At 49.2% G+C, this 27,132-nt stretch overlaps 1 protein-coding gene across 1 annotated transcript in view; it reads right to left on the reverse strand.

Annotated features, from left to right (window-relative positions):
• Positions 1 to 27,132, reverse strand: part of MYBBP1A (MYB binding protein 1a) — a 1,153,837-nt gene that overhangs the window by 700,134 nt on the left and 426,571 nt on the right. Inside the window, exon 11 of the mRNA XM_069614733.1 lies at positions 16,319 to 16,444. Coding sequence (XP_069470834.1) covers positions 16,319 to 16,444 — 126 coding nt within the window. The remainder of the gene's footprint in view (positions 1 to 16,318; positions 16,445 to 27,132) is intronic.

Genomic DNA, 27,132 nt, shown 5'->3' on the forward strand with positions numbered 1-27,132 from the left:
GTATGGGTTTTTCAGGGTCCTGTACCTTACAAATGAACGAGTCCTTGATGCTCTGAAGGACCCTCGGGGCGTCTCTTAAGAGTTTGCAACGAGGGATCAACAAGGAGAGTGGCAGTACCAATCCTTACTAGGCTTTTACACCACGCTGGAACCTTCTCCCACATATTCTAAATGCCCGTCTGGCCCTCTGGAATCTCCTATTTCTATAGCTGACTTGCCGGCTTCGGGCTTCTCGCTTCGGTTCTCAAAATCTTAATAAAATCCCAACAGGAAAGTGTGAGCAAAGTGATCTGCGGTGCCTGTGCGGTGCCCTGCAGTGTTTCCTCGCTTTCCCTTTGCACCTGATCCTGAAGGAGGGGCCTCTGAGCCCGGAGCCCAGCAGAAGGACTCAAAAGCTTCATTTCTCTGCGGAATGGAAAGTGGGAGGAATGTGATCTGCGGTGATCTCGAGACTCAAGGGAGCCGAGAGCTGCAGGCCACTTTCTACCCCCCCCCCCCCCCGCCTTGCCACATATTCCAATCAATACACACCTATCCAAACAATAAAAACCACAATACCAGAAAAGCTTTGGACTTTGCCTCGCTCCACCAAGCACTTTGCCCTGACTCGACTCGAGAACATGGACTCCCACGCTCGTAAAGGTAATAAACCCTCAGATGAGGGTGAGGGGCAGCGTCTAAGAAGCCACCGTACTCCCATCAGACTTCTTTAAGAGGATTTTTGTACGAACATATCGAACTCGCCTCTGGAGATGGAGTTGGCGCCTCTCTGCGGTGGGGCTGTGGTGCTCCTGCCCCCTTGCCTGCCCACTAGCCTGGTCGAGTTTGAATCTGGTGATTGTATGTTCGCCCGGGTGCTGGGGGGCGTCCGTTGAGCCTATCACCGCGGGTGCTTTCGATGGGCTCCCCCCGAGGCGGTCTGAGGCGGTCTGGAGCGTCCTGGTGCTCTCCTTGCCCTGAGCAGAGACGGGGGCCCCGTGGCCCCTCAGCGGCCCCGGCTGACGTTGAGTGGGCCTCCCTCGAGCCCGATGAGCGCGACCAGCCCGCCCGATGCCCACTTTCCACCTCACGACGAAACCGAAACCATGCCACGGAGCGTTGAAACTCCGCCCCCTGCTTCCCGGTGGAGCAGGTGGGATAAAGACCGTCAAGACAACAGCTTTGATCCAGGCCACGCCCGAATCTGCATCCTTGCACGCCCACTGCATGGATTCCTCAAAGATCTCGCGCTGTGTGGCAGTACAGATCCACACACACAGCCGGCTAATGATACGCAGCTTTTCCCAGCCTTGAACCTGGCAGTTACCTTTGACTCCTCTCCAAGTATACCATCAACAAATCAGAAAGATCTATCATCTCCAAGTCCACAAGGGGTAACTGCCCCTAGTAAAACCAAGTCAAGAGCCAGTAGAAACCCAAAGATAACGAACCATTTATGGGAAACACGTCAAGTTTCGGACGGCAAGAAAATATCCAACAAAGGCTCCACTGTCCAGCGAAGGAAAACAGGGGGCCCCAAAGCAAAATCTCTACCGACTCCACTACTGTCCAAGGCTCTGAAAAAAATAATTCAAAAACAATGCAAGAGGAAATTTAATTCTTCCTCAGAACTCTCAGACAGCGAAATACTGGATGCCATTCAAGACCTACCACCTCTCAAAGAGCGTAGAGTCGAACCGCCTCCAATAAATACGACTAGTCCATAGTCTACATCTGTTCAAGCTGATACAGCATTAGGTGTTTCATGCCCATTGAAGTCAGAAACCAAACAATGGGCCAGACAACTAATGCCCCAATTTCGGAAACGCTGGCCGTGCCAAGTGCTGCCATCCTTCCCTTGCCTCAACAATATCTGGGGATTTTCGGGTCATACATACCCCGGACGCACTTACCCATAAATCCCCCCCCCCCCTCCAAAGACTAGGATCGCGGAGGCCAACAGTGTGGGAGGTTCCTTCCAGCATAGATCTCCCAGCTCTGTACATAGCCCAGGAGTGCAAAGGCCGTCAGATACAACATCCTTCAGAAAGGGAGGACGTACAGATGTCATAAGAGTCTCGGAACCCTCAACAACGAGACCACGACTGGCTGCAGCTTTTGGAATACGAACCTACGTCCAATAGACTGCTGATCCAGGGACGATCAACCAGAAAATGACACGTAGACGAACAAGTTACTTTCTTACCTGGTAACGTTCTTTCGATGGGATGGTCCGACGACGTATTCCATATCTATGACATGTAATCACCACAGCTGTGCTGCTTCGGAAACTTTTTTCGGCGTCTGCGTCCTGCGTCGATGACGTCGATGCGCCGTCGTCGAGGGCCTCCCCCGACGTCCGACGTCATCCGATGTGATAAGTAGGACGCACGACGCCCGTAGCCTCAGTTGTAGTTTTTTCCCCCAGAACGTGTGACACTAGTCAACTGCCAGTCAGACACAAAGCCTTGCGGAACGTAAGCTGCAATCGCAAAAGAAATTCTGCAGCGGGGAAGGCAGGGCGGGAGCGATATGGAATACGTCGTCGGACCATCCCATCGAAAGAACGTTACCAGGTAAGAAAGTAACTTGTTCTTCGAGGGGATTGGGTCCTCCGACGTATTCCAAATCTATGACAGACTCCCAAAGCAGTACCAGAGCAAGGAGGAGGGAAAGAATTTAGAATCAAGATTTAGAATAGCCAATCAAATAGCAGAGCAAAGGACCGCCTTGCCAAAGGCCAGATCCTGTGCTCGGATGGAATCGAGGGAATAGTGACGTACAAATGTATGTACTGAAGCCCAGGTGGCTGCATCACAGATGTTGCGAATAGGAACACCCCTCTGCAGGGCAGTAGACGCAGCCATACCCCTGGTAGAATGGGCCCGCAAGCCAGCCGGTGGGTCCTTACCCGCCAAGCGGTAGCACTCCGAGATGGCCAAAATAATCCAGCGAGACAAAGTCTGTTTCGTCACAGCTTGCCCCAAACCCTTTCCAGCGTAACCAATAAAGAGTTGATCGTCCACTCTGACCCGGGACATGCGTGAAACATAAAAGCTTAAAGCTCTCCTAGGATCAAGCCTATGGAGCCTCTCCTCTTCCTTACCAGGATGCGGAGGAGGATAGAATGCCGGAAGAACAACCTTCTGGGCCAAATGAAATTCCGTCACTACCTTCGGAAGAAAAGAAGGACGAACTCTAAGGACAACCCTGTCCTTGTGAAATACAGTGAAGGGAGGCTTAACTGAAAGTGCCTGTAACTCACTCACTCTGCGAGCGGAAGTAACCGCAACTAAAAACACAGTTTTCAGAGTTAACAGCCTCAAAGGGCAAGAATGTAAAGGCTCAAACGGAGCACCCATAAGAAACTTAAGAACAAGGTTTAAATCCCAACCGGGCACCAGGAAAGGTGACGGAGGGAACACATTAGTGAGCCCTTTCAGAAACTGTGAAATCAAAGGGATTTTAAAGTAAGAACACTCTTCAGACGAGCGCTTAAAGATGGACAGCGCCGCCAGGTAACCTTTAACGGTACCCACTCGCAAGCCCCTGTGGGCCAAAGAAAGTAAAAAGGACAGAACCATGGGGATGTCACATGCAAAAGGATCCACATTCTGAACTCTGCACCAGTCGCAGAACTTACGGCAACGGTACAGAGACTTTGTTGCTGGCCTTCGGGCCGAAAGCAACACCTCCATCACGTCCTCAGGGAGGTCCCAATCCTTATACCTCAACCTTTCAGAAGCCAAGCGTGAAGGTTGAGGGATCTGACCTCTGGATGGAGAACCTGACCCCCCTCCCGTGAGAGCAGATCGTCTCGGTAGGGAAGACGACGTGGAGGGCAGATGGATAAGTCGAGAAGGTCCGGGTACCACGTCCTCCGAGCCCACGCCGGGGCAATGAGGAACATCCGGGAACCGAACTTCCGTAACCTCCGCAGCACTTGCGGGATGACGGGGACTGGAGGAAACGCGTACAGCAGCGGGAATGACCACTCCACCACAAACGCGTCTCCTAAGGCTCCTTTTGGAGGAAATTCCCGCGAGCAAAACCTCTCGCACTTCCGGTTGACACTGGAGGCGAAGAGATCCACTTGAGGGGTCCCCCAAAGGGCGAAGATCTCCAGGAGAATCTCCTGAGCCACCTCCCACTCGTGAGAGATTGCGCTCTGCCTGCTCAGAGCATCCGCCGTCACGTTCTCGTCTCCGGCCAGATGAACTGCCGAGATCGAAACTTCCTGCTGGATGGCCCAGAACTCGAGCTGCATCGCCTCCCTGCACAGAGGAAGTGACCCTGCCCCCCCTTTTTTGTTGAGGTAGTGCATGGCCACTGTTTTGTCCGTCAGGATCAGGACACTCTTTCCTCGCACAGTCGGCAGAAAAGCCTTCAGGGCTAGCCTAATGGCCCTCAGCTCCAAAAGATTGATATGGAGTCTGGACTCCGACGGAGACCAACGACCGCTGACTGTCAGCCCGTTGGCATGAGCTCCCCATCCCGTGAGGGATGCATCCGTCACGATCGTCACCTCCGGCCAGGGAAGCCAAAATGGAGCCCCCTTCATCAAGTTGCCTTCGACGGCCCACCACAGATGATCCCGGGCGACCGAGGGCGGCACCTGAACCGGGTCCGACATCCTGCCGGAGGACTGCGACCATTGCGTCTTGAGTGCCCACTGCAAAGATCTCATCCGCAGGCGAGCCTCTGGCACCAGAAGAATGCAGGATGCCATGAGGCCGAGCAACCTCAAGAACTCGAACGCAGGGAGCGTCTGGGCATGCTGAAACTTGTGCACCATCTGCTGAATGTGAAGAGCCCTCACCTGGGGAGGAAAACACTGCCCCAGGGAAGTGTCGAGCACTGCTCCGATGTACTGGAGCCGCTGTGTTGGCGTCAAATGGGACTTCTTTAAATTGAGGGAGAAGCCCAGCCTGTGAAGGGAGCGGCAGGTGACGGACAGATGATGCAGGACTTGCTCGGGAGAGCTCCCCCTGATCAACCAATCGTCCAGGTAGGGGTAGACGTGAATCCCCCCTTGCCTGAGATGCGCTGCCACCACCACCATGAGCTTGGTAAAAACCCTCGGGGCGGAGGTCAATCCGAACGGCAGGACCCGAAACTGAAAGTGCGAGTCGCCAACCGCGAACCTCAGGTACTTCTTGTGCTTGGGATGGATCGGCACATGGAAGTAAGCATCCTTGAGGTCGAGTGACACCAACCAGTCCTGAAGCTGAAGGGCCTGGAGGACTTGAGAGAGAGAGTAACCATCTTGAACTTGTTCTTCCTGAGGAGTTTGTTCAAACCGCGCAAGTCCATAATGGGTCTCAATCCCCCGTCTTTCTTCGAAATCAAAAAATAAGGGGAATACCATCCCTTGTTCCTCTCCGCTACAGGCACCAGTTCTATGGCGCCTTTCTCCAGCAGGGCTTGAATTTCCTGCGCAAGGAGCGGATCCGGACTCTGCAAAGAGAGGTTCCCCGGTGGATTGTCGCGAGGCCTGTGCCGAAAGGGAAGACAGTAGCCGTGGGTTATGATCTCCAGAACCCACACATCTGGAGTAATGGCTTGCCACTCTACAAGATGCTGCGCCAGCCTTCCCCCAACCTGCGAACCATGGGACATGGCCTCACGACTGAGTGGGAGCGGCTGCAGCGTTACCTGAGGGCAAAGAGGCAACTGCCCGAGCGGCCTTGGCACCACGGGTACCCCGTCGTCCACCTCTGGTACCCCTGCGGTGGCCTCTTTGACTGCCAGCTCCTCTCGCTTTACTGAAGGATGAGTAATAGCGAAAGGAACCACCCCTCCACTGCTGTCCCCTAGGACGAAAAGGCGGAGGTTGGCGAACTGCAGCGTCCAACGACTTCGCTGCAGCTTTTGAGGTCTGCAACCTCTCAAGGCTCTTGTCAGCCTTGCTGCCAAAAAGGTGTTCACCGTCAAAGGGCATGTTGAGGAGCCGGGACTGCACATCAGGAGCAAATCCCGACTTCCGCAACCACGCAAACCTGCGTATCACGGTGCTCGCCGCCATGGACCTACTGACGCATTCAGCTAAATCCAAACCCGACTGAACAGATTCACACATGGCATCCTTACCATCCTGGACCATAGCAAGGAAACCATCCCGTTCGTCCCCTTCGGGAATATGTCCAGCCGCCAACGCAACACAGTTCCACAGAGTGTGTGTGAAACGAGACAAGGCACAAATGGAGTTGGCCGCCTGAAGCGCCATACCACCAGAAGAAAACACTTTCTTCGCCCAGCCATCAAAACGTTTGTCGTCCCTATCAGGAGGGATGGTAGGGTACGACGCCTGCTTTGCCGGGGCCGTGGCCGCCTGCACCACCAAACTCTCCGGAGTGGGGTGCCTGGTCAAGTAGCAGGGGTCGCTACTGGCTGGACGGTATTTTCGCGACAAGGATCTGCCCACCGCCGGGAGACTCTCAGGAGCAGTCCAAGCCGCCGCCACCCTTCTCTGTAAAGCCATATGGAACGGCAGTACCGGGTCAGTTGGGGGACCAACATCAAGGATGTCCGTCAGATCATCCTGCACAAACTCCCCTGGGGGAGCAGACCATCCCAAGTACTCAGAAACCCTAGCCATAAGGCGCCGGTACGAGGAATCGGCATGAGAGCCAGGCTCAGGTCTACAAAACTCCACCTCCGGAGAGGTGTCCAGTCCACTGGCATCATGCAGTGACTGTCTCAAATCGTCAAACTGACTATGGCCCGAGACAATTTCATCTGGAACCTGACTAGGAACCAGGCCATCAGAATCCTCATCCGCCTCTGAAATATAGTCCAGGTGGCGAAAAGGCGGCACCCGAGAGTGCTTGCTCTTAACCAGAGCCTTCCTAGGGGGTTCTCCCGTGCCACTAGGTACCTCCGACACGAAAGGCGTCGATGGCGTCGAGCGAATCGGCGCCGGCATCGAGAGAACCGGCATCGGCGCCGAGGAAATCGGCGTCGACGTCAGACACAGCGCCTCCAGCATCGGCGGCGTCGACACAGCCCTCGAGGCCGGAGCCCCGAGCGTGTCCCTCGACGACCCGAGCGTCGACGGCCTCGACGACTTCCTCGAAGCCGGAGCCTCGAGAAAGCCTGTCGACGCCCTCGACGCCTCAGACGTCGATGTCTTCCTCGAAGACTTCACAGGTGCACACGGTCTCGAACGCGTCGAGGACCGGGACCTGGAACGGGTACGGCGAGAACGAGTCTCCTTGTCCGAACGGGACCTCTCCCGTGACTCGTGCCGACCACTCATGCGAGCCGCGTCTCTCGACCTCACACGACCGACCCTACTCGGGGGCGCGGACGGCTTAGTACCCTGCGACTCAAGAATCGCCAGCATTTTCTTCCCGAAGGAAGCCCATTCCTCCGGCGTTGCACGGCTGGTGGGGTAAGCGACGTGCCGGGCAGAGTCCTCCGAGGAGGACCTGGAAGACGACCGGTGTCGGCGCTTCCGAGAACGCCTCCAAGAGGCTGAGGAGTGGCGAGACCGACTCCTAGAAGGAGACCCACGAGACTTCCGACGATGACGCGGAGAGTCACCCCTCGAATCATCCGTCGAAAGCCCCGCAGACTTCGACTTCCTGGGCTTGGACACCCGACCTACCGACAACTTCTTCTTACGTTCGCGTAAGGCTTTGGACGTGAGCGACTGGCAGTCGATACAGTCATCCGTGTCGTGGGCCTCCCCGAGGCACCAGAGGCAGGCGTCGTGCGAGTCCGTCACCGACATCTCGGACCCACACTCCCCGCACTTCTTGAAACCCGGACGCGGGGTCGAAGACGAAGTAGAAGACATCTTCACACGAAGGATTTGCACAAAACGAACAGGTTCGAAGAACCGAGAAGAACAGAACTCCAAAGAGTCGAGGCGTGAACCGAGAATCACGAAGCAACACGTTTGCGGAAAAAACGGAACTGAGGCTACGGGCGTCGTGCGTCCTACTTATCACATCGGATGACGTCGGGGGAGGCCCTCGACGACGGCGCATCGACGCAGGACGCAGACGCAGGACGCAGACGCCGAAAAAAGTTTCCGAAGCAGCACAGCTGTGGTGATTACATGTCATAGATATGGAATACGTCGAAGGACCCAATCCCCTCGAATTCCCCTTTGCTTCACCACGTAGGCGGCTGTCTCGTGGCTCCAGTCCAAAACCTACCAGACGTACAAGTGATTTCAATCCTGCTACTCCAAGTTCCACACCAAACAAGAAACCGGACCTTATGTCGATAATGGCAACGGTAACTGTAGCCCTAGCACCATTCAGTGAGCTGTACGAAGCCCTAAATGACTCACTTAAAGATCAGACCACTCTTCTTGCAATGACCCATTCAAAAATGATCTGGAGGGCTACATTGCTGCAATGGAATCAAAGTCAAAAGAACATTTGGCCACCTTCGACCTCCAAATGGCAGACTTAAAGAAATCCTGCAACGTCTCTATCCAGAGTTGCCAGTCCTATAAGGGCACGCAATTCGATCTGTCCATAGAGGAGAAGGCAGGTTTTGGCCTGACCCTTCCAAAGACTTCAAAAGTTAAACAGCAGTCGGCCATGACAATTGACCTAACCAACGCACCACTGATGCCTTGCACCACCACGGAAACTATTGAGGATGGTCCACCGAGGGTCCAACCTTCTGACTTGGTTCCATCTAGTGGTCTCTCTGCAGGCTACTCTATCTTTGAAAAAGCAAAAGCCAACTTGAAAAAACCCAGTGAAAACCCGAGACAAGTGGTGTTGCAAATCCCTACAAAACTCCTGCCACCCTCAGAAAGGACCTCCTGTGCTCAGGAGCCCTTAACACTTAACTCTGTTCCTTCAACCACTACTCGGCAAGACCCTGCAAAGGTCGTAGCCTCTGCCTCCAACAGAGGCTCACTCTCATCTTCGCCTGTCACAATAAATGACTTCTTGGAGGACAAACAATCAATGGATTTAACCATCCATCTTGAATCTGCTGAAAGTCCGAAACCAGCACTGAAGACGCCGATTTCTGAACGTCGGTCTAGCACCCAGGGCAAAGATTGTGAGCAACAAAGGGCTTCTCTTCTTCCGGGGATCAACACTCAAAGGTTCAATCCCGGCGCTCCCTGAGAAGCACGATAAAGAAACTCCTCGGAGACCATCTGCCCACACTTCAACCGTCCATCGGAGATATCATGCCTCCACTACAGCGTTCACCGAAGGCTGAACGACGAAGATCGCCCACGAGAGACCGACACGGGAAAAAAATATCAACCTACAGAACCTTCCGGAAAGAAGACAGATCAAATTACGACCACCACCCCACAAGAACCTCTGAGATGTCGAGAACACAATGACCGAAAGCAAGGGGAAACGAAACTCTACGACTTGCCTTTTCAAATTAGAACAAACCCCAAAAATAAAGGAGAATTTGATCCTCAACAGGCGGACTATTCTGCGTATCCTTTCCAAAACAGCTAAGATGAAGAACCCTATCACAGAGAAGGGCTAGCCAAAGCATATCTACACATTAAAGCTTTGTCTCTCGTTAGCATAAATTCGGACGCTTATCACAACCTCGAGTGTCGTGATTTCCGACTCGCTGAACTCCAAACCAGCAGATTGAATACGACCAGCAGAAGGGATGACGCCCCAAAAAGTGGAACAACCCACCGTTTCGTCTCACATGCTCCAGGTTGTCGCTTAAAAAAAACAAAGTCATTTTGGTCGCTGGTAAGACCCTCAGGCTTTCAATTAAATGAGATCCTTACCAACTCTGTAAGTGAAGAGAAGTGGGTGCTTCACTTCAAGAATCTCTTCGCTCAAATTTCAGACGTCCCTAAGCGGTCCAATGAATCCATCTCGGTCCCTTGGGAAGACTTAACAGACAAGGAGGATATCCTTGGGAAGATCAAGAAATCAGTCTCCAGAGCACCGGGCCCAGATGGCCTTACCAACTTGGACCTGAAGCAGTACCTGGAGGAACGGGCACCTTTGATCAGTCAAATCTGCGCACAGTGTATTTAATTTAAAACCATCCCACCATCTTGGACAATGGTGGTGCCCATTTTTAAAAAGCATTTGAGAGAAGATCCATCCAACTATCGGCCCATAGCTCTTTTGTATATTATTGGTAAAATCTTTGCCTTGCTACTGCTTAAAAAATTCCAAATTGGGCCAAATTATCAGCCTGTGCGGACCCGCTCCAAACGGGCTTTTTGAAAAATGCCAATACATCGGCCAACATCATGACTCTCAACATTCAGAAAAGTAAAGTTCGAGCAGGTGCTCCGCGAGTGTACCTTGCCTTCGTGGACTTAACCCAAGCATTCGATCGGGTCGATCGACACAAGCTATGGGAGAAATTAGCGGTTTGGAATTGCCCTTCATCCATTTTGGCACCTATCTGAGCTCTCCAGCGCAAGCTTGACAATTTGGCGACCCATTTATCTCAAAATCATCTGGAGATCAATAAGAACAAAACTAAAATTATGATTATGGAAAAAGCCCCACTAAAAAAAAAAAAAGAAATCAGTCTGGTTCCTGGAAGGCTCGCAGCTACAGTCAGTCGACCATTTCAAATACCTGGGTGTCACCTTTGACTGCTCCTAATCCGAGTCCCAGATGCAGCGAGTGCTTTGCTCCAAGATCCGCAACCTCGCCGCCCAAGCACGAACGCTCGAAAAGAAGTATGGGAGGTTTTCCCTGTTGCCGGCTATCCAATTTTACAAAACAAAAGTCACTGCTTCAATGATAGATGGCATTGATGCTTCTCTGTCTATGCCAGAGACCATTTGGCCTAAATTGGAGGGCTTCCTTTGGCGCTGAGTCTTGAAAATCCCCAAGTCAACAGCTGTTTCTGTGATTAGACGTGAACTCGGTCTGCTTTCCCTATTGGCGTCACTAAACTGCAGAAACCAACTGTTACGAAAACTCCTGCTTCTGGACAGTCTGACGCTCTATCACAAGATTAAAGAGGAAGACACAAAAGGGGCCTGTTCCCAACTATCTGGCTGGTGTGAAAAAACAGAGCTCAGCTGGCTTCAATACCGTGTACAGAAGAGGAGTTGATGACCAATCCGTTGAGGATAAAAACTAAGATGGAGGCTCTAGATTGGATCAAAACCCTTGATCAGGCAGCTTCAAATAAACTTTTGGCCCATCTACCCCAAATAGTGCGCAAAAGAAAGGAAGTCACGGAATATGTAAAAAAATTCCTGAACAAGACCTTGAGGGGCACTTTCCTTCGAGCTTGCTTCAATCTTTTACCCATGGGGGAAATTTTGAAAATGTGTTCCCAAGTGGCAACGAACGCATGCAGACTTTGAATAGTAACCAGCCGGAAACTATCTACCACTTAATGATGGAACGTCCAGCTAAGCTAACCCTTAGAAAGACCTACCTCTCGCCATTGTTCTTGGACAGTGACTTTCGGGAGGAGGATCTTTGGTGGACCCGCCTTCTGGCTGGTGACAACACTAAATGGACAATCGCAGCGGCCAAAATTCTAAAATTGGCAATGGACAAAATTGCACATCTTTAACATGTGACTTCTACTGCAAGTTAAATATAAGCATACATATAAGCGCTCTTCTTCTCTTCTGATTTTTTAAGATTTCTCTCTTCTCTCTTTTGACTAACTTCTCAACTTTTCAACTTCTCAACATTTAAATTTTTTCAGTTTCAGTCCAACTGTCCTTCTGTATTTTAGCCACACAGAACAAGTCATGTAACTTTAGACTCTACTATCTCTTTCTACATCTTGTAAAAGCCTTAATTGGCTGTAAAACAAGTAAATAAAAATAAAAAAAATAAAAATCCCAACATCTTCTCAAGATTACTTTCGTCTTTCTTTTCCATTACTCGTCAACCCCTTGACACTATTCTTCACTCTCCTCATCTGAAGATAGTGAGGAAGGACAGTGTCTCCTACTCCCACCTCCTGCTAGTTTTCTACTGTCTCCTTACTACCATCTTGGCTTATTGCTGCACCTTCCACTCCAGATCTTACTTCCCTCTCCTGCTCACCCACGAATCTGGGGGTTTTCTGAGTCCCCCATCCCCACTCTCGGGTTATTTCATCTTCGCACTGCCTACTCTAGGGCTTGCACACGCTTGTGACTCTGGGACTCTTCTTAGTAATCCCCACTCTGAGGTGTTCCAAGGCTCTCCTGACTCTGGAGCTTGTTCAGTCTTATTTGCTCTGCCTTTTCCTTTTGGCTGTTCCTACGGCTACCTTAAACTCCACTCTTTCATACTGCTTCCGCTGCTACCGCTACTCCTTTCCACTCCCTTCCTGGTTTGACTTCCTCCCTCTTCTCCTCACTCTCTGCTTTAACTCTCACCACCTTATCTTCTCTAGAGATCATTTCCCCTCTTCTGTTGCCATTTCTCCAGCTCCCGTCTGCAGCATACTGCCTCCAAAGTCTCTGCGGCAGCTCTCCTTTCCAGCTATCTTCCCTCTCCAGCCTTTCCCAAGCAGGAGCTCCCTGCTCCTGTCAGCTACCAGACTGAACTATGCTGCTTTGCTTATATAGCAAACATGCTACCTCCCCCTGATTGGAAATAAGACTTTTAGTCTGCAGCTATCAACCTAAAAAGAGTGAGGGTTGGGATTGACTGGACTCACTTCTTGATAGTCAGACTGAGGCGCAGAGGGCTGGGCAGACTAAGAACCCTGTGGCCATTTTAAAACTGTGCATGGAGAAGCTGATCAGGCTCCTTGTGTGGAGGATATTCTGTGGTGTTGCTGTTGGGAAGGTAGGTGTGTTAGCCCCCAGAGTCTGTGTCCTTGACTGGTTTTACTGTGGCCTCCTTCATTTCCCTGATCCAATCTAGGTTTTCTGGTTGAGAGAGAAGGGCATTGTGGGAAAGGTAGTCTGAGGGTTTGTGTGACCACATAATATCTATGTTGGGGCCCTGTTACAGGTATTTAATGTCTTCCCTGTCTAAGTGAAATAAATTTTTATTTTGCCTGGTGTACTTCTCTTCCAATCCCCTAATTCTGCTTCGCAGATTCAGTCCAGTTTTTGTTTGAGGGGCCCTCCTGGAAAGGTATTTTTGCATTACTGGTTTGTCTAGGCACCCAGTTCCCTGAGTCTCCTGGCTCACAGTCAGTATACTAAGGTTCAGGTATGGGACTTTGTCACGTCACCTAGTGGCACTGGAGAGACTGTATCCAGTCTTCCCTCCCTTGGTTTCCCTCCTCACCACAGTTCGGTTAAAAGGACAAACCAAAAAAACAAAATGGGCTACAGAACCTGAAATCAGATACCTAGTAAAAATTGGCCCAAAACAGATTTCCAGAAAAGATGTACACCCCAAGGTCCAGTCTTCTCCCAACTAGGTTAGGGACAGTATCCAACAGAGTCCAAAAGTCAAGAAAACCCATAGCAAAGGCAAAATCCTCAAAGTCCAAGAGACAAATCCACAGATAACCACCTCCATGTAACAATCCCAGGTTATGGTCCAGAAGCAGTCCAGAATACAGAGCCACAGCTTACAGGCTCATTCTCTGAGCCGCCACTGAAGGCACCAGGGACGCAACGCGAGAGATGTTACTGCCTGCAATCTCTGTGGAACATTTGCCCCCAGTAGCTGCTACAGTTCCCAAACAGAGAAGCATGCAAAACCAGAGCACATAGTCCTGGCTGGAAGCGACAGACATTACAGATGCACAGAAACAGTTTGATTAGTGGGACCATGGGGACCATGTTGAACAAACACATGCAAGGTATTTGGGGGGAGGAAGATGTAGCAGCCAAAACATATGCAAGCATGAGCGATACCCCAGACAGTGCGGGAGGTGGGACAGATGCCAGTATGCGCATCTGGCCAGATAATCAGGTTTGAGGATTCTGAGGAAATTACACCACCCCTGTAGTGCTCCAACAAACCAACTGAAGAGAAGTACCACCATGAAGGACAAACATAGGCAAAGACCATGGAAGACATGATAGATGGTCTTTGTGGTCCAGTAGGTGAAATGGGCACTTGTAGCGTACTTATATCTGCAAAAGGGCATGAGTTAGGATCACAGGCATGATACATGTGGCCCTAACAAGTGCGACTAGCATGACTGTGTTAATGTTTGTGTGCATCGTGGGACGAGCAAAGGAAGACAAAAACAAATATCACAAGCTGCTTTCATAAAAGCGATGCACACACAGACCCAAATAAACTCACAGCAGCTTTGTAAAAGTTTCATGAAAACCGTTGCACTATATTTGAAAAAACAGGCTTTAAGCAAACATGTTCCATAAAATACTGGAGACATTCATTCAATATAATGTTACAAGTCAATATTTTCACACACAAAGCACAAATTCAAAAGAATCATCATTTTGGGGCCAAGACAGTTAAGAAAACAATAACACAAGATTCTGCCTGTGAAATTAAAGATATTTTTAGGACGAATTGGGCCAAAAAGGGCACTCTACATCATGGAGCAGCTGATTGTTATAGGTTTTGAGCCTTGTTTTTACAGTCGTTCTAACCGCAGTGGAAACCGTTGAAAAATATATAAATGTGCAACACACGAGAAAAGCGAATAATAATCAATGTTCTGAACAGCAGAAATGTCCAAACAAAAGAATAAAAACAGTGCAGTACAAAGTCTAAACTAATATTAATCTATCACGCAGGATGGAAACAAAGATTTAAAGCAAAACCCCAAAACTCTCCCACTAACTTTCATAGCAGCAGTATCTTCAACAAAAAGGCCTACACTATAACAGTGCTTTTATCATGATGCGCTAGCACATGACTGACACCATGCCTCCTCTAACATGCTGATGCAAGTGCTCCAGCAGATAGCTAAAGCTCTCGCCAACTAGACCGAATAAGGAAAGGTCTAGTGCAGCAGACTGCAACCTAGAGCTCTGCAGATGCTTTGGGCTATGACTGCCATGATCATTACCCATTATACAAGGCTGGCTAGGGATGAAGGGAGTTGCACCTCAAAACATCGGACGACACAAATGAGCAAGACCTTTGATAGATCCAGTTTCCAATACAGAGGAAAGGGATTGGGAAGGTATGTACATGGAAGGAGGTGGTGGGAACAGAAGAGCAACCATAGGTGCTCCCAGCAGTCACTTAGCTCTAATGTAAGGCTTCCGCACAAAACTGCTCCTGCCTCTGCACAGCGATCCCATCAATATGGTGGAATAGGGAAATTACCTTATCAGTAGAAAGGAATAACACATTTTACAGGTTTAAGACTATACTCTCTCCCAAGCTCATATATGGAAATAATTAAGTAGATGCTATGGAACTTCTTTAGTCCTTACAAGTAACTAACAAAATACACACACATTACTCAAGCTCCTAATACATTTGTAAGTTAATTCATGCAGATTTTCTAGATCCTCCCCTTCCCAAATATTTAAGGCAGAACCAACTCCTCTTTTACAATAAAAAAGGGAATATCTAAACCAGACATTTGCAACCTTTGGCTCCACAGATATTTTTAACCAAAAGTCTCATCAGTTGATGACTTCCTCCTACTTTTCACCACCAACCCCCTATTGCAACTCTTTTTCCTCCTCAGCTATAACTCCTTGAACACCAATCTTTCCCTCACTAGTCTTCCTTCAGCCTCCTTGAGCTTCGCCTATTTAACGCCATCCTCTCTTGCCCGCCTTTCTTTGCTGGGGTTCAGGGGCCCCTCTATCTCTGTGTGGCATGGTGCAAGTTTGATGGCTTATTTGCCTGGGTGTCACTATACTTTGTACTCAACGGTTAAACTGCAGAATGTTAATTGGCCAAGCCTGTGCCACGTGTGGATAGTCAAGGAAAGACTGTATAAAAGTGAATGTTGGTGACAGAAGGTAAAGAAATAGAGTGGTAAAATTAAAGGCGGCGTGGCACCTTGATCTCAAAAGGCAGTTTGTTCCATGTCATGCAAGACTTAGTTTAAGGTGAGACAGGGTGGCGATTTACTGGGAAGCAGGCTATCAAAGTACATGGATACTTAGCCTTCTCTAATGAGAACATTGAAATATTTTTAACAGGTCCAAGTAACGTGTCAGTCAAAATACTGTTTGTATGTAGCAATTTCCTTTGCCTAGAAATGCACTTATTAATGTAGAACTTTATGATAAAAAAATTATTACAAACACTTTTTTTTTTTAGAGCCATAGCAATCTGATCTATTCCCGAATACAAAACATCACAAATGCTGAAAAAATGGTTCAGAAGAAGAGGTTAAATATTGCAGTCAAGTAAAGAGCAGTATCAAAACCAAGAGATTAATGTATCCAGAACTGGAGAATACAAATTGGAAATCATTTCACAAAGTCATACATCACACATCTTGTTAGAACATTCATTAATGAAACGCACTCGAAAACAGAGGCAACCATTACCAAAAGAAAGTGTTGCCACTCAGCGTGCGGAACTTTTCATCAAGCGGCATGGCAAGTTGGGATTCTGTCTCAGGGAAGTCTGGAATGGGTTTCTTTGCCTCAAAGAATGTGTGAAAGAAAAGAAACCTAAAGTAAAATTAAGAACAGAAACATCAATGGTGGTTATCTGAACAAAAGGGAAATAAAAAGAATGAAAATGCCCAATACTGGTAAAACAATAGATCTACGATACAGCACATTGCAAGTTAAGTCTTTTCGCTTTACATCCCTTCTTCGACTCGTGCATTTTTTTTGGGGCACTGGTCAGCCCAAAAGGTTACCAACACGGGGGGGGAGAACTCTCCCCTGTATGACATTCCTGTACTGTTTTACAGTAGCACACGGATTGGGGTTGAAAGCCTGAGCTAGAAATGTTCAAGAGAGAAAAGACCAAAGATTATTTTTCCGAAATAACCTTTTTGGTCTTTTCTCCCCTGAACATTTCCGACTTGGCCCCTGCCCCCACACGCCCCCCCTACTTACCTTACTGCCGGCTCGCTGTGTCCCTGCGATACCTGTGCCCTTTCACTTCCGTGATCGGGAAACAGCACTGCAGGGTCCTTTCCTTTTTTTTCAGGGATCAGCTGCGGGTGACACCCCTGCAACCACTGCTCACAATATAGTGAGAAGGGTGCAGGGGACAACCCGCAGCCCCCAGCACAGAATCCGTGATTTGGTCAAACTTTTCAGCCGTTCGGAATTTTGAACTCTGTCATTTTGGCCGATTCCGGACACACATTACAATGACGTGCTGTAGGGATGCTTTGTATCACTTACTTTTTCCCCAGTAACCATGATACTTTCTTGATGTTCCTAGGAAGGGCTAAAGGGTCTAGCGGCGCCAGAGTAAATTACATTTTTTGATGCACTCGTGTCCGTTTATTTTACAGAATAATTCCATTTTCAATACCATATACTCAAAATGGTGAAGCCATGTGGTTTTCGCACGGTCCTTTGCCCATCTTGTTGGTATGCACTTTCGCCAGATCCAACTTGGATTTCTGGGCAAAGTGAGTATGTTTGTTGGGACAGTCTTGTCCGAATCTACATTCCAGCCAGGGGATTTCTGTAACTGGGCAAATGTGGATTTGAGGCTATTCACAATTGGACAGCCCTTGCCTATTTGAATGGTACAGACCTCTGCCATTCTTGGGCTAGGGCAGCCGCCAGCACGGATTTCGGATAAAAGGAGGAGCCCTGCTGCCGAACCTCAGATCAACCACTGAAGCCAAAACCCAAAAGAGGAGCCTGCACTGAAGGGTTCGATGATAAATGTCTGCTTTTTTCCAGCTGATTTTTGGCAGCCCACAGAAAATATCACATTCCTTAAACACCCCTCCCTCCCTCGCTGACAGGATGTCTTTGAAATTGGGGGGTATCAGCCCTCCAAAGCAAGCTTCCTAAGCCGCTGCCGCCTCCCACCCCACCCACAAACTCGTCAACCCCATAAAAACACAAACAGGCAACTCACACAAACACTAACCTGGTCTCCCACAACGGCTCTTCCGGGTCCTGGCATGCCCGTCAGCCCCTGCGCACACTTGTGTGCAGCAGGGGCACGACAGTTTGATTTAGAAAGACCGCTCTGTGCTGTCACAGAGTGGTCTTTCTAAATCTGTCTTTTTCTAGACTAATGGAAAAAGACATTTTTACTCCATATGTACTGAAGACCCGGAAGACTGCTGCTGAGGATGACCAGAAATGTGCAAGCCAGGACCCAGTGAAGTGTTCGCCTTTCTTGCGGCAATCCATAAAAGACTCATCGGTCCTTCGACCGTTGGATTGGGAGGATAATCATGTCCAGAACACATAACGAGAAGCCCAATGCCATAAACAGCTGAAAGTGCCTTAGGACCATCCTCTGATGTGCAGACTCTGCCAAGGCCTCTCCCCTGCACAGGTCACTGTGGCGAGCTCGAGCTGCAGGCTTCTACAGGTCAACAACTTGTGACTGAAGACCATCTCAAATGTGGTTGCTGCTCCACAGAACGAAGAGGGCCCATGCTCGCTCCCACAGATCTTGCCTGTCGCCCCACGATCGGTCTTTACTGCACAGCTGCCTGTCTCTGCTGTGTGTCCTGGAGTCTTCTTGCATCATGGGACCTGCTGTCCCGAGGTACCTAAGCAACAATGCCGTACCATTTGATGAAATCTCTTACTGGAGCTTGAAACCAGTGTAGCCTGCACTGAAAACGAGACAAACTTCAGGCACTGCAACCATGGCCCCTTGACTTCTGATGTGAACAATTGTGGAAATAAGTAAGCCCCAGAGATTTGGATTATACTAGGGGCAGTCGCTCAGAAAAGGGAAATTTGCCAGGTGAGCCTGCACATCTGTTTTCACCCCCATCATGGGGATCGTATGGGAGTATAGTCCACTCGCTAACTCACCATTGCCTGATCGTGATCAGTGAAATTCTGGTCAAGAATCCCCCTGCAAGACAAGCCCTAGTGTGTTGGGATTGGGAGAGTAGATTTAAAAGCTCCCAAAGTGTTTTATTTAAAGTTAGAGGAGTATTCCTAAAGTCCACGTGAGGTAAGACTTCATAAAATGATCCCTTTGGCATACAGGGCCCCAACTCTTAGTATAAGCTTGTACTACTCAAGGAACATGGGTAGAGTAGCAGAGCAGTCATGCTTATAGGAGGAAGATATGAGCTGAAGTTAAGTAGTTCAAAGAAACACGTACACTTACAAGGATAGGACAATGCATTACTTACCGTAAAAGCATTTCTGATGATTGTATCTGCTTAGGTTCACATGCTGTGCATAGGTCCGACATCCAGTGGTCACTGCGGAGTATTGCATTTTGTTTTTCGTAGTCGAAAAGGGACGTCGACAAGGCGTGTCTGAAATACTATCCCTATAGTGACGTGCGTTGTACCCAAAATCCCTCACTCGTCGAGGTCCCTCTTTGTATTTTTCTGCCTTGAGGGAGCCTTCTAGACGTGAGTGAGTACAGAAAAGAGATATAAAAGTAAGTCTATGTTCCTTCCATCCGAGCGGGGAGGAAGGGTGGGAGCATGTGAATCTAAGCAGATACAACCATCAGAAATGCTTTTACGGTAAGTAATGCATTGTCTTCTGATGTTTGTTAATCTGCTTAGAATCACATGCTGTGCATAGACTAGCGAGCAGTACCCGGAGTTGGCGGTGGGTTATGAGAAGGAACAGTAGAGAAAAGATGTCTTAATCCTTCCTGTCCCACCTGGGAGTCAGATCTCGAATGTGCATCTAGACAGTAGTGTTTTGTAAAGGTGTGCACAGAACTCCAGGTAGCCGCTTTGCAGATGGACTCAAGGGGAACATTTGCAATGAATGCTATGGACGCCCCCGTGCCTCGAGTAGAGTGTGCTCTTGGCTTAAAGGGCAGTTCTCTCTTAGCAAGAGTATAGCAGAGAATGATGCATTGAACAATCCATCTAGAAATAGTGGACTTTGAAACTGCATCCCCTTCTCTTCCTGCTGCCACCGAGACGAAGAACTGATTAGTCTTCCTGAGTGGTCTGGTTCTTTCCATGTAGAACTTGACCGCTCTGCGCACATCTAATGTGTGCAGAGTTTTTTCTCCCAAGTTGGAAGGATTTTGAAAGAACGTTGGCAGTTCTATAGACTGGTTTACGTGGAATTTCGAGATGAATTTCGGAGCAAACCTTGGGTGCGTGCGTAGAACCACCTTATCTCTGAACTGTAACGAAGGGGTCTAGAACAGAAAGAGCCTGTAGTTTACTTACTCTCCTGATGGAGGTGATAGCTATTAAAAAAGCAGTCTTCAAAGTGAGGTCTTTAAGAGATGCTTTGTGCATGGGTTCGAATGGTGAGCCCATGAGTCTGGTAAGTACCACGTTAAGGTCCCATCCGGGAGCTGGGTCAGCTATGGGGGGTGTATTCTCTTTACTCCCTCCATGAAGGCCTTTATAACAGGGATCTTCCACCACGACACCTTGAGTTGGGAAGTGGTGTATGCAGAAAGTGCTGCTAGGTGGACTTTAATGGAATTGAACACTAGACCAGAATCCAATAAGTGGGTCAGGTATAGAACAATATGTGTGGGAGAGCAGTCAATCGGGTTGATGCTTTTTCCTCTGCACCAGATGACAAATCTCTTCCACTTGCTAGAATAGCAGTGGCGAGTGTTAGGTTTTCTGGCTTCCCTGAGGATGTCCATGCATCTCTGCTGGAGCTGTAGATGTCCGAATTCTATGATCTCAGGAGCCAAGCTGCTAAGTTCATGTTCTGGGGGCATGGGTGCAGGGACCTGCCCTTGTCTTGTGACAGCATGTTGTACAGGCAGGGGAGTTTTATTGGGGGAGATAGAGACATCTCCATCAAGTGAGCGAACCATGGCTGTCGGGCCCACATTGGGGCCATCAGTATCATGGTCACTTGTTCCTGGTGCATCTTGTGCACCACCTTGTTGAGAAGGGGAGTCGGGGGGGGGAAAAGCGTAAACAAATTTCCCTGACCATTGCATCGACAGACCGTTCCCTTTGGATTGGTTCTGGGGGTACCTGGAGGCGTAACTTAGGCATTGTGAGTTCTCCAGGGTTGCAAATAGGTCTATTTCTGGGAATCCCCATTGTGTGAAGACGTCGAAGACGATGTCTTCGTGCAGTCGCCATTCGTACTCTTCGGGCAGGGGGAAATCTCTGCTGAGTTTGTCTGCCAGCAGATTGAGCTCCCCTGGTACATGTTGTGACAGTAGGAACATGTTTTGTTTGAGAGCCCACTTCCATATATTTTGGGCCAGTTTGGACAGTCCTGGAGAGTGGGTGCCCCCCTGCTTGTTGATGTAGTACATGGCTGTGGTGCTGTCTGTAAGGACCAACACAGTCTTGTCCTGTAGGTGTTCCTGGAAGGCTTTTAGCGCCTTGAACACAGCTAGTAGCTCCAGTAGATTTTATGTGCTTGGATGCTACGTTCAGAGTCCACACTCCGTGAGCAGTCTGATGGGATAGGTGAGCCCCCCATCCTGTGAGGGATGCGTCTGTGGTTAGAGTGGCCTCCGCCGCGGGTGTGGCAAAGGGTTTCCCTCTTTCCAGGTTTTCCTTTGTCCACCACCGTAGCGAGAGAACCAAGGCCTGCGAGACCACCACTAGATCGTCCCATAGTCCGCTGGCCTGACACCACTGGCTGTTGAGCCACTCTTGCATAGGGCGCATGCGCAGGGGCGCGTGAGGTACCAAATAAATACACGACGCCATCATGCCTAGCAAGCGCATTGCTTTGCGTACCGTCACCTCTCGACCGGTCACATATTGAGGGATCTGAACCAGCATGTTTTGGACCCTCTCGTTGGAGGGGAAGACGAGGCCGTCCTTTGTTTAAATTAGAGCCCCTAGGAATTGTTTGACTTGGCTGGGGTCTAGGCTGGACTTCTTTTCGTTGATGGAGAAGCCCAACTGGAACAAAAGGTCTACAGTCTTTTGGGTATTGGAGAAGCATGTTTCGTAAGAATCCCCTGTTATGAGCCAGTCGTCGAGGTAAGGGTAAACTGGGATGGACAACCTGCGCAGGTGGGCCGCTGCCACTGCCAGTACCTTCGTGAATACCCTTGGTGCTGATGCTATGCCGAAGGGTAGCACTCTGAACTGGTAGTGTTTGCCCTCTATCATGAACCGCAGGTATCTTCTGTGCGCTGGCAACATTAAAATATGAAAGTATGCATCTTTCATGTCCAATGTTGTCATGTAATCTCCCTGTGATAGCAGTGGGATCACTTCCTGTAAGGTCACCATACGAAACTTCTGGGGTTTGATGAACTTGTTCGCTGGGCGCAGATCTAATACAGGGCGCATGGTTAGATCCTTTTTGGGTACAAGGAAGTACACTGAATAAATACCTTCCGTTACCTGAGATAGAGGCACGACCTCTATGGCTCCTTTTTCCAGCAGTTGTTGTACTTCTTGGAGAAGGATGGCAAGGTGTTCCGGTGTCATGCGTCGTCCCCTCGGGGGTCTGTATGTTGGGGAACTGTTGCATTCAATGCAGTATCCGTTGGCTACGGTGGAAAGTACCCAGCGGTCTGACGTTATTCCCTCCCATGCTGGAAGAAAGGATGTTATCCGGCCCCCGACCGGTGTTGCATGGGAGGGGACGCAAATCTTGCATCACTTGGTGTTGTTGGGGGCTTGGGAGCCTCTGGGGGTGGACCCCCGACCTCTCCCTTTGCCCCGGCGCTGGCCTCTTTGGCTGTACTGCCCACTATTGGTCTGGTAATTGGTGGCAGGGTACTGTTGCTGCTGATTCTGCTGTTGGCGTTGGCCACGAAAAAAGCGTTTGTTGCCATAGCCGCGTCTGGTAGTGGGCTTAGAGATCTGGTCAAGAGTTTTGATAGTATCGAACTCTTTTTTAGCCATCTCCAGAGCCTCATTCACCGCTTTCCCGAAGAGGTTTGAGTCTTCAACAGGTTTATTTATTAAAGACGCCTGTGTCTCCGGTTTGAACCCTGAGTTGCGCAGCCATACATGGCGTTTTAGGAGTATTCCCTGAACCAGGGAAAGTCCCGCTGTCTCTGCAGCATCCAGAGAGTTCTTTACAATACTCTGGTTGACCTGGGTTCCTTCGCCAATAGTTGATAGCAGGCGTGTACGTAGTGGTTCCGGCGCTTCTTCGGCGTCTTTGCGCAGTTTGGCCCACTGCGCGTCCGCGTATCTAGCTAGCAAAGAATTGTTGTTCGCAATTCTTGCCGAAAAGGCAGCCGAGGATGTGACTCTCTTTGCAAGGGCATATAACCTCTTGCCCTCCTTGTCAGGTGGTGCCTCACTGGTGGACAGCGGCACCCCTGCCCTCTTCCTTGTATTAGTTACTACAAGGGAATCCGGAATGGAATGTCCCCTGATGTACAGCGGGTCTGAGGGTGAAGGAGTGAAAAGTTTTTCAATTCTTGGATTAACTCCTCTGATTAGTGCGGGAGTGGATAGCGAAGGGATGATTCTTCTCTTCACTGAAGCGAGGAGGGGAATGGTCTGCCTGACTGGGGGTTTCTCCTTAATTACTCTTTCCACAAAGTCTATTTCAGGAGAGATCTCCCCAGTGTCCAGTTCGAAATGTGCTGCTGCTCTGCGCAACAGGGCATTGAATGTGGGCTGATCGTCAATGGGAGACGTGTTTCTAACAGGTGAATTGTCAGGAGGATTTAGGTTCAGGACATCAGTGTCCGAATATACTGATGGGGATTGCCAGGGATGAGAAGGTCCTTCTTCTGGATTTTCTCCGAAGCCTTCTCCTACCATGTCTGGGCTGTCTTCCAGACCTTCCTCCTGGTTCTGTCCCTCTTCATCGTCCACAAATTCATCCTCCAAGTATTGTTCCTCACCAGTGAGGTCATACACATTATGGAAGTCTGAGGCTGTGTCCTGCTGGGGATTGACTAGTCTCGGATATTTGGCCCTGGGGTCCTCCTGAGGCCCTTCTCTTGTTCTCTTGGGAGTGGGAGGGTTCTGGGTCTTCATAAACCTCTCCATTCTCTCCATGCAGAGATGGAGCCTTTCCATGGTTTCATGGGGTACCCCTGAGCGGTCTAGCGGGGGAAAATTAGTGTCATCTAGCTGAAAACGGCTCGACCTCTCCCATAACGTCGAGGAAAGTGTCCCGTCGCCTTCCGAAAAGCCTTCCGGTGTGTTGGGGTTCCCCCCGACTGAAGGGGGTAGTCCCTGTCTTTCTTCGGGCTTTTTCGGCGTGTCTTTCGACCTCTGCGTAGCGCTCGACGTGTCTTTCGGCGTACGCTTCTGGGTGTCGGCTACAACGATCCTCGACAAGCTCTCTGCGACTCGTTTGTCAGCGGAGGGCTGTGGTTTCGACGTTACGGGTGTTGATCGTTCTACGGCGGCGTGCGCTCTCTGCTGGTGCGCGCCGGCCGATGGTTTGGGGGCGTCGCCCTTATTTGCCGAAAGCCCAGTCGCTGGTCGCGGCTGCGGTTGCGAGAGGGGCTTCGAACCTGAACGGTCCGAGGAGGCCGCCGGTGGAACCTGCGTCTCCTTGGGCGCTGATGCTTTCTTCGTCTTCGACGAAGAAGAGCTATGGGTTGTGTGCTTATGTGTGGTATCGTGTGCGTCAGTGTCGCCGGGGTGTTCATCCCCATAAGCAGGGCGTAAGCCGAGCCCGTCGGGGCCGGGGACAGACGACGAAGAGCACAAGCGCTCTTAGAGGGGTGTACGGCTTCCGTAGCGGAGGTCGTGTTATCACGTTCCTCGTCACTGTCGGTGGTAGCAGCGGCGGATGAAGAATCGGCCTTCGACATAGCGTAGGCCGCCCACCTCTTGACCCTACGGTCTTTTAGAGTCTTTGGCTTCAGAAGCCGACAAGCCGTGCAACCCTCCTCTTTGTGATCGAGGGGCAAGCAGCAGTTACACCGTGAATGCTTGTCCTTCCAAGTAAACTTGCCCTTGCAAAGTGGGCAAAACCTAAAGGGTGTCCTTTCCATAGCCGAGGCAATAAATCGTGATAACGACCCCAATGGAAAGGAAGGGGAAAAGGAAAGGCATTCTCAGAAAAGAATCAGATGTCCCACGACCCCACTCTCCCTACTGTATTTGGCCTGCGAGGCCAGGCCACGTGTTCGGCAACGCCGAAGGATCTCCTCCGCTCGTCCCCTCCGTCGAAGATCTTGCTCAGCGGAGACAGCTTCACAACTGCGTCGAGGGAGGGATCGATATGTTATATATTAAATAGGAAAACGACCAAAGGTCGAGGAGATGGAATCTGCAATATCTCTCGAGGAGCTCCGCGTAAAGGCGACCAGTAGCTGGGCGGAAAAAAACAATCTGAGGGACCTCGACGCGTGAGGGATTGTGGGTACAACGCACGTCACTATAGGGATAGTATTTCAGACACGCCTTGTCGACGTCCCTTTTCGACTACGAAAAACAAAATGCAATACTCCGCAGTGACCACTGGATGTCGGACCTATGCACAGCATATGTGATTCTAAGCAGATTAACAAACATCAGAAATCTTATTATATTTACACAGGGAAGTCAGAAATATACTTCGTTCAATTAACCAACACACTTAGGAATACTTAAAAATACTTTTCAAAAGGCCACTGCTTCGGTGGTAGTTGCTCATGGTACCATTGTTAGAGTTTAACACTAATGACAGCCCTAACGTATTATCGGTACTACTGCACAGTCACATTAAGACAAAGATATACAGTAATTGCATTTAGTTAGCAAAACCACATTAAGTGTTTTAGGAAGGAAAAAGGTTGGCTAGTCATACAGTAGCAGAGCTAAAGGTTCTAGGGGCACTTTCCTGGCAAACTAAAGCTTTTAAAGTCTGATACCCAACTATAATCAAAAATAAGTTTAGAGAGGGCTCAAGGTCTTACGAAGCAGCAGAACAGCAAAAGATCCTGAGGATACATTCAGTTTCTAGGACACAATGCTAGAAGAGTTAACACAATGATGGATACCATGTTAAAGGAAACAAAGACCTGTAGTGTGCCAGCAGGTAACCTCTATAAGCACTCCTATGGGATATAGAGAAAATCCCTTAGCAATTCATCAAAAGTTTACAATAGTTCATTTGGTATTCAATACTTTCTCAGAGTATGCAGCTTTATAATCAATATATACTTTTGAAATGGGGATTGGACAGAGCCCAATCACAAAATCATTCAGTGTGACACAAATGCCATACAGTCAGTGCAGTTTTTCTCAAACATAATTCAAAAACAAATGTCAAAGCAAAAAGTAGGAATTCTCAAAATGCACAAAGTTCAAATTGACAAAATTCCAAACATGATTCCAAAAAGAACTGGATTCCAAAAAGAACGAAATTTCTGATAATGCAACATTCAATTGTGTTATATCTCTTCACACACATGCTTACTGTAAAAAACAGTGAGTGCAATGTTCAGCAATAAAACATCCTAATAGGCTCCACTCATAAGTGTTCGCTTTAGAGTTCTGCCAACGTGTTTCAGATTATCTTAAGATCCTTCTTCAGGGCCTAGGAGCATATAGTTCCTTTGTGTAATCAGTCCAATTCAATATGGTACCTCCAACCGCGGTGGGAATGCTCCAAGTGAGTCAATTGAAGTCCTAGGCTGACAGAGCAAGGTCAACCATTAACGTATAAGACAGCAGTCACATCTGTGATGCTGTAGCGATGCATCTCTGGCAACTTTGATGAAGGGCAAGGTTGGTCAAGTTCTCACGCTAATTTGGGAACCTCTAGGTCTTTGTGCGAGTTTCCCCGCACTGCTCGGCGCTCGCATCTTTTCTGCGATATAGGCATCCGCACTGGTACTGCAAGTGTCTCAATTTCTGGGTCCCAACATATAGGCAACATGAGGGCAGAGCGTTTGGTGGGGGTACTTGACTCCACCTCTACACTCCGCCCCCCCCGGGCCATTCATTGACCACTCGCTCATCAGTCTTTACAACAAGACATCCACGTCTGAAGAAGTGCTTCTTTGGGACCCATATCTTTACGACTCCTTTCAGGGATTCTGCCGATTTCACATGCTCATCAACACTCCAAGTCATAAGCATGCATTGTCCATTGGGACTGCAGTAGATCCATCTCCCCACATACTTCTTGTGGTTCTTTGGTTACAGGAACTTTGTTCCCTCAGGTGCATGGATGTTGGCCTTTATGTTGTCTGATTTCTTCATTTGTCAGCTCTTTAGATTCAAATCCTGACTCAACATCAAGTACAATCTTCATTCCTACTGCTTTCTTTGCAGTCTTCTTGCATTGTGCGATTATTATTCTGATCACACAGAATCCAAACATGATCATTACCAACAGGGCTCCACGAACTTGAA

This window comes from Ambystoma mexicanum, chromosome 9 (assembly GCF_040938575.1).
Source record: "Ambystoma mexicanum isolate Mex_15411 chromosome 9, UKY_AmexF1_1, whole genome shotgun sequence".
NCBI lineage: Eukaryota > Metazoa > Chordata > Amphibia > Caudata > Ambystomatidae > Ambystoma > Ambystoma mexicanum.